At 40.0% G+C, this 13223-nt stretch overlaps 1 protein-coding gene across 4 annotated transcripts; it reads left to right on the forward strand.

The window, feature by feature from the left end:
* The first annotated feature begins 4394 nt into the window (after nucleotides 1-4394).
* On the forward strand, nucleotides 4395-12423 carry galr2b (galanin receptor 2b). 4 transcript variants are annotated; one of them, XM_028986532.1, is made up of 5 exons: nucleotides 4395-4625; nucleotides 6263-6338; nucleotides 6575-6617; nucleotides 6873-7261; nucleotides 8003-12423. In XM_028986532.1, the coding sequence occupies exons 4-5, from the start codon at nucleotides 6891-6893 to the stop codon at nucleotides 8760-8762; spliced, it is 1131 nt and encodes a 376-aa protein (XP_028842365.1). In that variant the 5' UTR covers nucleotides 4395-4625; nucleotides 6263-6338; nucleotides 6575-6617; nucleotides 6873-6890; the 3' UTR covers nucleotides 8763-12423. The 4 variants fall into 4 exon arrangements, with proteins under 4 accessions (XP_028842365.1, XP_028842363.1, XP_028842364.1 ...); XM_028986530.1 differs by having other exon boundaries at nucleotides 4395-4538; XM_028986531.1 differs by lacking the exon at nucleotides 6575-6617.
* The last annotated feature ends 800 nt before the right edge of the window (nucleotides 12424-13223 follow it).

Genomic DNA, 13223 nt, shown 5'->3' on the forward strand with positions numbered 1-13223 from the left:
GGGAGCAGTGTGTGGGGACGGTACTTTGCTCAATGGTACCTTGACGGATCCCGATTCGAACCGGCAACCTTCTGATTACGGGCCTGCATCCTTCACCGCAAGCCGGCCCTGGCCCCCACTGCCCCTAAGAGTTTCCATCCTGTCAAGGCTTGAATTCTAAGAAACCAGATCTATAAATCGGTTCAAAGACCTGACAAGCTGCAAATGAAGGAGAGATTTTAATATAAATGTTTTCAGTGCACTGCTAAATTTAAAGTCAATATATAATGTGGTCTTTTATGTTTAAATCCATTTGTTAGACTTTCTGTGTCTTGTAGCTGGCACCATCTCTGATTTTAAAATTATGCACATGGCACACCATTAGTCATAAACTCATCAAATAAAAATCTAAGTAATTAGAGTGAAGCAGTGTTTTATCTTAACCTGCCATTCTTTTCATTTTTTTTTGGTGAAAGGAAGATTCTTTTGTTTTATCCACTAATGGCAGAACTGCAATCTAATGGGTGTTTAAAGCTGAACCTGCTGCTGAGGTCCCTGAGTTGAGGGGAGGCGAGCCTGGAAACTGCCGATTTTCTGCATCCAGCCGTAATAACAATATTTCAGACAGACAAGTTAAACGATGAAATGTCTGAGACGTATTTATATGAACAGTGCAAAGCACAGCTGAACACTTTTATTCCGCATACTCTGTAGACACTGGGCAAATATTTTATGGCTCATATCAAACTGTGGACCATATCATGCACACCAGACCCATAACCATTTGAGATATGGACCCAACAAATGTGGCTTTGCTCATCAATATAAAAAAGGGACATCTAACCAGAACATTATATACTCTTATTGGTATTAACTACCTTTCACAGCAAGAGCATTGTCATTTTATGATTATGATTATTTTTTAAAATGTGAATAAAAATAGTTTTCATGAACAGGAAATGTTTTCATGTCCATAAACTGCAGTTTAAAATATTGTCATGTCAAATGCAAATCCATTTTTGTCAGTAAAGTTTTTTCAAACATGAACAATCGTGTACATTGTTTTTTGCTATGGTGATGGACAGTTGACAAATGAGATTACACAGTCCCCACAGACTATGATGTTTGCTGATGACATTGTGGGTAGGGTGAGTAGGGTGTAGGGTGGAGCTGAAAGAGACCCTGCAGAGGTGGAAACATGCTCTAGATTGGATATGAATGAAGGCCAGTAGGGCTCAGACATCTTTTGCCACGCAGTATGTGTCCCCGGAAGGACTGCCCCCAACACCCTCAAAACAAATATACATGATTAATAACAAAAAAGCACCATATGGCTTGCATTGCCCCAAAATGTTAAAACGTATGCACACATATAAAACAAACTAAACTGTTTATTGTTTTATTCTAATAAGCCAATGCAATTAATAAATTACACCAATAAAGTGCAGAGGGTGTTGGCGTGCTATTACCCTGGGAGAGGACAGTGGTCCCTAAGTGGTGTAATTAGACAATGACAGAGTTGTGCCAGTGGACAAGGCCAGCCGGAATGTGTGTGTGTTGTTTGGAACCCCTGCAACCTCAGCGGTGACAGTATCCCAAGAGAACAACCATGGGCTCAGAGTGCACTGGAATAGTATAATTGATGTGCTGGTGTCCTGAGCAGAGCCAAAACATAAAGAGCTGGTTATGACTGAGGTCTTCATTGGACCACTCCACCTGCCTACAGGATGATGGATGATATTTCGAGGTGACGTTTCAAGGCACACAGAACTGTAGTCTTTTATTGTGTTATTGGAGAGGGCAAATGCTTGTGGCAAAAGCAAGAAAAATAACTTTACTAATTTATACATGCATACTGTATGACATTCTAAACCGGTTGTGTTTTACTGCTTGGGTACAGTGAGTTTAATAATGGGGGTTAGATAAGTGAAGTGATTGTCAATGTGAAACACTGCAGCACAGCACACAGAGCACACAACAAAATATGTCCTCTGCTTTTAACCCATCACCTCTGTGGCAGCTTGGCAGATCGGGATTTGATTTCTTAACCGCTAGTCCTGTGTATTTATGCTGCCTCCTTGTGTATTAGTCCTATTCAGGTCATTAAAGTGTTTCCATGGTCCTGTCTAATTTGCTATTGTTATTAGTAAATCGCCCGACCTGTGAAAGTCAAGTGTATGCGTCCTCGTCCTGCCTGCACCGACCATCCTGATGTTCTTGGTCCCATTGTGTTTGGATTAATCTGGGAATTTAATTATCAAACCTGACTTGACAACTATACACCACTAATGTCTTCTCATGACACTCCCTATTTCTTACCTTTGACTGGCCAAAAAAATTCACAAGAACACTACTAGCTCTACCATCCATCGCCTTCTTCTAATCCATCCTAACAGTAGCCACATGTAGCTCGTTTATTAAAAATCACTCCAATAGAGACAAAATGAATACAGTTGGCCCTTCAAGGTGCTGCAGTGTGGGCAAAGGCAGTAGAAACCCAAGTTACTTTCCAGCACTCATTGGGAAGGTTGAACAGATGAGCTAGATGAGCTCACCATTGAAAGCTGTGCATCTTGGCTGAATAGTTCCATCTGGAGGTCTGGTTGTAACCCCCTCTGGGTGGAAGTCTGGAGTACCACCCACTGTCCACAGTCCAGAAGGTACAGAGCTGCAGCAGCCTCTCACCTCCTTCCTGGCTGTCTGATCAATCCTAGTCAGAACTGTAGACCGAGGTCCAGACAATCTGTTGGGTACCAAGATTTTCAGACTTGTTAATGAGAACTGATGTCTGACTCAAAGTTTTGCATCACTGTGGTGAGAACAGTCATGATGCATGTGGGAATCAGAGTGTATATGAGAGTGTGAGAATGAAGTTCAGTTAGTAGAATATCACATGTTCAAATCCCACTTACCACCATTGTGTCCCTAAGTTGCTCCAGGGGGACAGTCCCTGGTTGTAATTACTCTCGATGAGGATGTCTGATAAATGTCATAAATGTAAATGTGTGGGACATGTATACAAACGTGTAGATGGTGAGTGTGGGTCTGCAATGTGCATCAATTTATGTGTTAATTTTTTCCCATTCAGATGCACCTCACAGAAAAGAAAATGTCATGACCACCGCTGGACAGCGATGAGCTGTGGACAACGAGCACTCAATGGTCATTTCGCCACATGCTCAACAGAAACCTGCGACGTGCACCACTGTGCAGACTCTAATAACCTTGTTTGCATTCATGCCATGCTGTATGTCTTCCATTTCAGAAGTCCCTTTTTTTAGCGTGATGAACTCATCAAAGCGACACCCCCACCCCTCTTGTGACCCCATACTCTGTAGCTGCTGAGCTTTTGTCATGTATTACAATTACAATGGACTCAGTGAAAGAGGAATTTTATTCAGCACCTGCATATCTATTTTCTGAGAATTTGAATGTGGATGGAGTATACTAAAGTATATAATGTAGAGGATATATGGTACAGAAATGAAAAGAATACACAACAGGTAACAGTTTATGTACATATACAGTCATACATGATAGCAGAATTTAGAGAGCCAGTACAGGACAGAATACCATGGATTGATCATTTTCAGACCTGACGCAGTCAAGTGGTAACAGGATAATCTAAAGCAGTAGGACACTGCATTCTAGTAATGACCATGAGACAATTTTTTCATATATAAGGGCAGAATTCAGCAAAGCAGGCTAAAAAAAACACCACTGTGTTTCATGGCTGCAATGTTCCAATATGTTATATTACAATCATATAAGGAATTATATTATTAGGAAAAAAATAGCATGTGAACAACATTAACAACAACAATTAACAATGTTCATGTTACACTTTGCATGTCAGTCTAGGCTGGCTTAATTGAACCATTTCAGTGAATGAATAAAAAATAGGACTGTTCAGTTTAAATGCAATAATTGTATTCTAATCTATTATATGAAATCTTTTCTCTGGTCCCTAGTTAGGCAAGACTGGAGGCTGGCCAATTCAAATGTCCTTTGATTTTTCTGCTTTGTCCTATTATGTGGCCTATGGATGAATAATATATACTGAGATATGGTGAACACTCTTGGACTGAAGTTACATTAAGGTACCCTGATAAATATGCAAATATACCAAAATAAAATTCAGACATAATGTCGCAGCGTAACTGTAAAAATCTGTGCATAATTGTTCACTAAATTAATTTTGTGCTTCACTGCGGCTCCCTACATCTTCCGGCTATTTCTGTTAATGTAAGATTAAAAACCCTCTTTATTGGCTTCCCTTTGTGTGAACTATTTGCTACCTTAGCACCACAATCCCCCCTGCAGTCAAGTGTGAACATTAAACTGAATGTGGAGGTGGAGTCATAATATGTGGGGAGGGGGAGAGAGAGAGAGACCGAGAGCGAGGCAGGGAGGGAGAGCAGCAGAATGACAATGTGAGAGAAGAGAAAATCGAGGCAAGTAGACCTGCAGCATGCACTGCGTTTTTGTCGGGAATCTGGCACCACCATTGCTATGAACCTGGTTGGTGGACAGACAGACATCAGACTTCGAACATCCTGGTAAGAGAAAACAATCTGTGCTTCACAGTGATGCTTCATCTCCATCTTTCTTGATACACCTCTACACAGCTTTAAACATTTGGACAGGTATGGAGCTATGAATATTTCATTGCTTGTGTAAAGCTGTTTGTGCATTACAGGAAGAGGATATAAAGAATGTTAATGACTCCAGGCAAATTTTCTGGTCCTGTTTGTATCAGTTTATGGATGGCTACTACACAATTGGCAATTTCACAAGGTTCTGGTGAAGCCCTCCAACTTCCATAGCACTAAAGAAAGCCATTAATCAGTCACGACAAGTGTGTAGTTGATCTCGTTTCAGAGCGAGCAGTCAGACCAGCGGTCTCTTGCACTCCCCGGCAGACAGCTGACACGGTAAACTGTATCCTGACAGCCTGTTCGTCGCAAGCTGCCACCACACACTGTCTACTTTGAGTGTGGAAACACAAAACAGCCCCTAAATATGTTTACGGTAGGGGTTTGAAAATGTAAATAAATTAGGAAAAGGCATTTTTCATTATAATGAAATGTGTATATTTAATGAGTAACAAAGGCTGGAATTTTTTGTGATGTAATAATTCATTTTTTAAAGCAAACATCAATCCTGTGCCCAACCTCATAAACTCATTTGACCCCGTGGGTTTCCTCCGGCAATTAGAAATAATGAACATCAAAGCATGGCAGCCAGCACATTAAATATTAAAGTTGGAATGCCTTTAACATTGGTAGTCGAACACCGCCGACGCTATTTTCCATCCATATCCATGTGAATCAGCCCTCTTGCATGCACATCACTTCTTAAATCCATTAATTTAAACATGCAGCTTTACTCCTGCGAGGCTGGCCGAAAATAGAGAAACTCTGAGAATTTGTTTCATTCAGCGTGATCAATATAACACATGGATATGACCAAATATTATTTATCGAATGGATTGATGAAGCACATCTAGGATGGTAAACAAAGCGTGACTGGTCCTACTGAACAGATATTGGAGTGTGATGGACTGTATTGAAGTATTTCTGTACTGAAGTCTCCTCCGGCATCAGCTCGTCGTTTGTACTTTGGTTTTAGTTTGTGTGACTTCTGAAAAAAAAAAATTTTTAATTAACACTCATGCTTACTCCAGAGCCAATGTCTCTGTAGAATGGAGCACAGAGGCTTTCAATGTCAGCATGAGAACCCGAAGAGTCCCGGATCAGTCTTTTTGGGTTTAAATCTGCCTGGAGGCGGCATACAAACAACCAAGATAGTCCTTGTTTCTGGTTAAATGATACTGGTACAAACAAATCCATATTACAGTGTAAATCCTCCGAGAGGTGGTTTGAGCCACTATGTATCTGACAGCTCTGTGATGCACGGGAACCCACGATCATAACCTCCTCTCCTGCATCGCGGCTTTCTTTGTCCTTCTCCTTCTCGCTCTCCTGCGCCGAGCTAGAACGTTTTGACACATATGTCTAAGCTTCATCTTTGCTCGACTTTCTGTTCAAGTTGCTGTCACAGTTTTCTTGAAATGATGGTGGTTTATTAGGCAGGAAGGAACGTCAGTGACTGCAGAGTTACATTGTCTGTTGAGCCCCACTTAACTTATGCAAGACCATACGGCAATATATGGTGCACGTAGCTTGGCATATCCGTCAACCTTTTATCAAAAACGATACTGCATTCTAGCATCCATTCCGTAAACAAATCCATGAAAAAGGTCCATATGTTTCTTTTGCAGAATAATTGGTACCTGACAAGAAGAAAACAACTATTTCTCAACCACACACGTCCCGTGCATCATTCTAGACAAGCCGGTATGGAATCATGTTGTCTTTTCTACTCCATTGTATATTTTCTTATAATATTTCAGAAAGTGTAATTGCATGTAATCAGATCTATGAATAAATATGTTACTCACAAATAATTTTAATTTCTATTAGACCAGTATTTAGCCCTATTTTGATATTTTTTATGATAACTTGTTCTGATGGATTCTCGCTAAAACATGAAAGGGATCTGCCACCCTTAGATTTTAAGGTGTTTTTTTTAGCTGCCTTTCAATCACTGAGCGCATTCACTGGAAACACGACCTAGTGAGTCATAATTATGGCAATTACAGCTGACCTTGTTTTTTTTTGTTTTATTACTAAAGCTTTCATTAATAAACAAATATTTTTGTACAGTTCTTGTCTTTCAGTTTGGAAATTCAGGAATACTGTGTTTAATTCTACTTTTAAATTACTAATTTTATGTCAGAACACCAAAGACAAGATCAAAAGCAAAAAAACTCAAATGTGAACCAAATTGAGGTAATTATGGCTGCAAATCACATCCACTCTCCTGTGCAGGGTCTTCAGCTAGGAATAATGTCGGATCACGAGGATCTGGGAAAAACGATGCACTGGAATGCATCCGAGAACCACCAGCTGAACCCAGCCAGCGTCATTGTGTCAGTGGTCTTCTCCCTCATATTCTTGGTGGGAACCATTGGGAACAGCCTTGTCCTGGCAGTCCTGCTCCGGAGTGGACAGCTTGGGTACAACACCACCAACCTCTTCATTCTAAACCTCAGTGTAGCCGACTTTTTTTTCATCATCTTCTGTGTGCCTTTCCAAGCCACCATTTACTCCCTTGAGGGCTGGGTGTTCGGCTCCTTCATGTGCAAAGTTGTGCACTTTTTCATCAACCTCACCATGTATGCCAGCAGCTTCACTCTGGCCGCTGTGTCTGTTGACAGGTATGACAAAGCAAACAGTGACACTTAGAGGCAATGAGAAAACAAATCCAGCAATGAATTGAGCTTTTTGCAGAATACCTAGACAACACGACTTTACAGATTTGGGCGAACCGGAAGCCATGATCAAATTTTTGGTCTTAAAGCTAGATTATGACTTAGAGACCCATGCAAGAAGACCTATTCATATGTTTCTAACTAAGCATCTAACTAAGCCGACCACTTTTTCAGCACAGCAGAAACCAATTATTCTAAACAAGGACACTTTAAAACAGTTGTCGAATCAATTGACATTCGCCCACATCCAGGCGCTGGTATTTCAACCAGTACATCAATGACATTTGCTGCTCTAACAAGCAATAATACATATAAAGTTGTGTTCGGGTCAATAGGTTCTGAGCAGGGTGGACTACAGGGACTGTAAATTGTGCCCACACACCATTATGAAATGACCTGGAATCAGAGAAGCAATACTACTGAACTTTGATGTTGTTGTTTAACATTAATGAACAGATGCATTAATTCATCCTGCCAAGCGGAAAAAGGTTATTCTTTTTCTGAAATTTTAACTGAACTCATTCTGGTCATGTAAAAACGCACCATTATACCTAGTTGAGTAAAAGACCCAGTTATTGTGAAATCCTAATTGTACAAAGGCCGCGTAATGAATCGACCAATATGGGTGCACTTAATATGTTTATTCCAATTATAAATCTGAAATTTAAAGTCCTCTTGGTGTTGCAGGTATTTGGCAATCCGTTACCCGTTGCGTTCCAGAGAGCTGCGGACACCATGGAATGCTGTGGTTGCCATGGTAGTCATCTGGGGTCTCTCTCTGATCTTTGCTGGACCCTACTTAAGTTATTACGATCTCATTAATTTTGACAACAGCAACGTGTGCATCCCAGGGTGGGAAGAGCACAACCGCAAGGTCCTGGATACCTGCACCTTTGTTTTTGGCTACGTGATCCCTGTGCTAATCGTTAGCCTGTCTTATACGAGGACTATCAAATATCTATGGACGGCCGTGGATCCCCTGGATGGGATGTCCGAATCCAAGAGAGCCAAGCGCAAAGTAACCAAGATGATCATCATTGTCACCGTGCTCTTCTGCATATGCTGGCTGCCCTACCATGTGGTCATCCTGTGCTACTTGTATGGAGACTTCCCCTTCAACCAGACCACCTATGCCTTCAGGCTGCTCTCACACTGCATGGCCTACGCTAACTCCTGCCTCAACCCCATCGTCTATGCTCTTGTGTCCAAGCACTTCAGAAAGGGTTTTAAAAAGGTTTTCAGCTGCATACTGAGCAAGAACAGAAGGAATAAAGTGCATGTTGTCCACGTGGCCAACACGGTGCCTGGTTTTGAGGCTGGATCAACTGAAGTGTCACAAATGAATGAGGAGAACCGGCAGAATGATCGTGAAATGGACAACAGGCCTCTCACCGCAACTCAAAATGCCACAATGAGAAAAACACTACCTTTTCAATGTCAGTCATGAGAAGCCAGCGGTAGATGGCATTGTTCGGAGTGCCTTAATCTTACCTGATGGAGAAAATGTCTAAATGCCATGCCCTCAAAAAAAAAGAACTGTTCCATAATTCTACACAAATGTATGTAAACAATTGATTTTTATCTTTATATCAGCAGTGCTAAGATGAGCACAAACAAAGTAAACCAAAAGCGCTTGGGGAATGCTTGCTAAAATTTTCAGCATGTTTAATTACAGCATTCAGTAAATGGTTAGCCAACATAAAGCTTGTTTTAACACTGGTCATACCAGCGAAGGCCGAACAACCAGCTAAGATCAGCTAAAACCACTGTATACCTACGAAAAAGACAGTAGCTATAACAGTAATCTGTTTTAGCTGGGCAGCTTAACAATACCAACCATGCACCAACCAACATTATGCTGTTGTTTCAACATTATAAGGCACAAACGAGGAAGAGTTTATAAGATAGCTAAAAGTAAAGCGAGGTCTGATTTTTTTTATGTCAACTGGTAAAGTTGAAGGGCATTGGGTTTAAGATTTCACATAGATTAGATTGTTATACCAGATTTAGTCATCTTTACATCCACTTTTTAATGAAATTCAAATAAATCATTGACAGTGACTACATAAATCGCTGATCTGTTGCAGAGTTATGGTGTAAAAATGTGGAGCAAGGAAACACATCAACTGATGGTAAAATTGTATTTTTTTAAGTACTGACATGTTGTATAGATGAAAATAATAATAATATTACTTTATTGCACAAACCTTATCCTAACTATATGCTCTTTGTGTACCGGGCTCTCTCAAGACTGCCTTGTACCATTTTTTCCACAACCCTGTCAGGTTGCCCATTTTTATAAAAAATACCACTTCTACATTTGTGGAAATTTCACAGAAATTTTGTGCAAGTTGTGATTGCGACTTCTAAACTGGGAAATAGAAACTTACAACATGCACTTATATGACAATGTGGAATAACTGTAAGACACAAACAAGAAAGAACTGGCAAGCTAGCTGTGTTAGCTATAACACATAATGAATAAAACAATCATTTTTCAATTCCCACGTGTAAATTCATGATTCTCAACCCTAAAAGAAAGATGTTACATTCAAACATGAACAAGGATTCACATAGTTTAGCTGGTCGTACCAGCTAAGACCAACTACTCCTGGCTTAGAAGGTGTATTTGACAAACAAATTCAATAGATTATTGACATTGAAAATGTACCTTGCTGCTTTGTCATGGTAACTAAATCATGAATGTTAACATAACTACACATAGCAGTAGCTGCCTAGCTTGTACTATGGTATAATTTTTCCAAACGCATCATAATTTTTGTTTATTGGAAAAATGTTAATAATTCTGATTTAGTACCTGCCCTTAACAAGCAAAGAACAAGGTAGGCTTAACCTGCTCTTCCTTGTTCTTTCCTTGTTGTGATGACGTGGGAAGGTGTTTTCTGAAAAAATTGATGTTACCCAACATTCCCTGTTTCCATCCATTTTGCCAGTAATAAAACTTTTATTATGGCATATTTTTAACACATGAAACTGTAATGTGAAAATATATATATTCTTTGCATGTATTGTGATTACTGCTCTGCTGTGTTTTGTTCAATGTACCATAACTGAATGCACTTTACCAATCTGTATTGTAGCCTTTGTAAATCATATTCCAAGCTGAGAGTTTTGATACCTACATTAATGCCCTCTGTGAATGTATTTATGTTGGTTCAAATTCTGTATCACTCCTTAGTGCTTGTGTTTCTTTATTTATGCACTTTCATGGTAACTCTGCATCTTTCTGCTATTTACATTTACAGCATTTGGCAGACGCCCTTATCCAGAGTTACATGAGTGCTTTAAATATTCATCACTGAAAATCATTGTTTGGTTCACTAAGACCCGATCAGTAGATAATGTAGATAACAAAGAGATTGAAGTGCAGGGTGAGGAGTGATGAGAGAACTGAGGTGGATGATGAGAGATCTAGGAGGGTGCTGACCCTTCCTTGGCTTTACAGGCAAACATCAGCCAGTGGAGGGATTGCAGCAGTGAAGTAGTGTGGGAGAATTTGGGGAAACGTTGAAAGGCTAGATCAGTTGAAGAAGTCAAGTAGTGCTAAGAGGAAGACCAACCAGGAGTGAGTTACAGTAGTCCAGTACAGAGATGACCACATATTAGAAATGGATGAATCCTCCTAATGTTGTATAGAAAGAATCAACATGAACGAGAGACATTGGAAATAGGAGAGAGTATAGTCCCATGTTTACCCCTAAGATTGCATGCAGTGGTTGAAGGAGACATTTAAGAATTTTAAGATCAGACAGGCAAACAGAGATTTTGGTGGACACATTAACATCTAATGGCAGAAAAGGACAGAAGAGTTTGGTCACATCTGCATAGCAGTTATAATATTAATCCATGGGAAGATATGACCTCACCATGAGATTTGGTGTAAAGAGAGAACAGGAGAGGGCCAAGTACTGAGCCATGAGGGACACCAGTCGAGAGCTTGAGAGGTGCAGATGTAGTCCCTTTCCATGTGACCTGGTAATATCTATCTTTCAGATAGAAAACCATCCACTGCCATGTCGAGCCACCAATTGATTGACTGTGTCAAATGCTGATGACAGTTTTGCTGATCTGGCAGCATGTACTTTCAGTTTTGAAACCAGACTGAGGTGGGTCATGAAGGTTGTTCTGGTCAAGGTAGATAGAGAGCTGATTATAGATGCTACATTCTAGGATTTTTGAAGGAAAAGGTAGGAGAGAGACTGGAAATATCAGAGGAATTGGCAGTACATTTCTTAAGATTTGGTATGCTTCTATCCTTTTTGAAGGCTTTTGGGACAAGACCAGATGTTATGAACTTATTAACAATGTGATGAAAGGGAAGAGGTCATGAGAGATTGAAGCATTGAAGAGGGAATTGGATCCAGTGAAGAGGTGGTTGGGTTGGATGAAGTGAAGAGTTGTAGTATCTCATCTGATGTTGGGGTCGAGAAGTGAGCCAATGAGAAGGATGGGGAATCCTGGGTATTAACTACAGGTGGTGCTATTCTGTGTTATTTCTGTGATATTCTGTGATATTCTATGCTATTTCTGTGCTGTTGCTCTTAATGCCTTAACCCTCTCTTTTCAGGTCTTCACATATCCTAATTATAAAAAAATAAAATGGCCATCAGTGTTATCCTTCTGGGTAATGTAATGGGCATTGGTTGTATTTAAATACTTTTTTTAATAAGACAGAGGCGATTTTTTCCATGCAATGTCTCTCAACATAAAGAACCAGCAAAGATGGAGGCCAGTTGGCTTATTATTCCAATGAAAAATACAGACATGCACACAACTGATGAGACCAGCAAAACAAACCCCTGCTTACACCTTAACGGGAATGAATTCATTTGTAATGCGCATTTTTAAGGCATGTAGATCAGCAGGTTTTCAAAGTGTGTCATAAAATTATTTTCAAATCACATTGCATTGGTTTTACTGTCCATTGTCACAATCCACTTGGAACTTGTGTATTCAGGTGACTGTTTAATTTATTTTCAAAAGAAAGAAAAAAATGACTATGTTTTTCCTTTTAAAGTGAATTTTAAGACCAAGCGATACACCGAAGCACAACAAGAAAAACCCAACGAAATCACAGTAACCCTGATATGTGACTATCCAGCTCAACACTTGTTCCTTTATGCTCTTTCATCTACAGAAGAATTTTTTTTTTTAAATCCCACTTACTATCTCTTGAGCAAAATGCATTTGATGCTTCTGTTATGTTTTAAGGTTTTATGACAAACAGGAAGTAGGTGGCTCAAGTGGAGGCTTATTTGATGATAATAAACGTGATCAGTCAGGGCCCATCTAACTTTTTTATTATTATCTTCCATAAATATTGAATTATGTAAATAATAGCATGTAATACCTATGAGTCAGGTTCAGGACAAGATACTTGATCCATCAGTGTTTGATAAGAAAACAAATGCAGCTGATGGGCCTTTTTGCACGATCCTGTTCAAAGTAGTCGGAGGCTGTTGCACCCCCCCAAGATTCATGATTACTGAGATTCTTACATATCGCTGTCGGAAGCATGTGCCGTAGAATATAAATGAGAGTTGCTTGCAGAAAAACCGCCCCACGGGACTGGGTCTTGCCAGGCTTTCTGCAAGGAGAAGTTATTTGCATATACTCGAGGCTCTCAATTAAAGACCGAAGGATGACTTCCACAGTCTTTTCTCAAATGCGCTTATACAGATGGTGTGAAAATGACTACGGCACGGTGTTAACTAAACAAATGCTGTGCATACACGTAACACAATTATGAGATATAATTAGATGTGTGTGGGGGCGTCAGAACAGCTGACCCATGATTGATTTACTCAAACCTAATGTCTGAAAAGATGCTTTCTATGTTATGTTAAAAGTCATCAGTTGGGCCTGTGATCTACAGAGGGAGCATGTG

This window comes from Denticeps clupeoides, chromosome 7 (genome assembly GCF_900700375.1).
Source record: "Denticeps clupeoides chromosome 7, fDenClu1.1, whole genome shotgun sequence".
NCBI classification, from domain to species: domain Eukaryota; kingdom Metazoa; phylum Chordata; class Actinopteri; order Clupeiformes; family Denticipitidae; genus Denticeps; species Denticeps clupeoides.

Bases quoted from the DNA above. Each gene is read 5' to 3' on its own strand.
- galr2b (XM_028986532.1), top strand. From the start codon at position 6,891: ATGTCGGATCACGAGGATCTGGGAAAAACGATGCACTGGAATGCATCC. The intron at 7,262-8,002 runs GTATGACAAAGC...TTGGTGTTGCAG, and splicing joins GCCGCTGTGTCTGTTGACAG to GTATTTGGCAATCCGTTACC.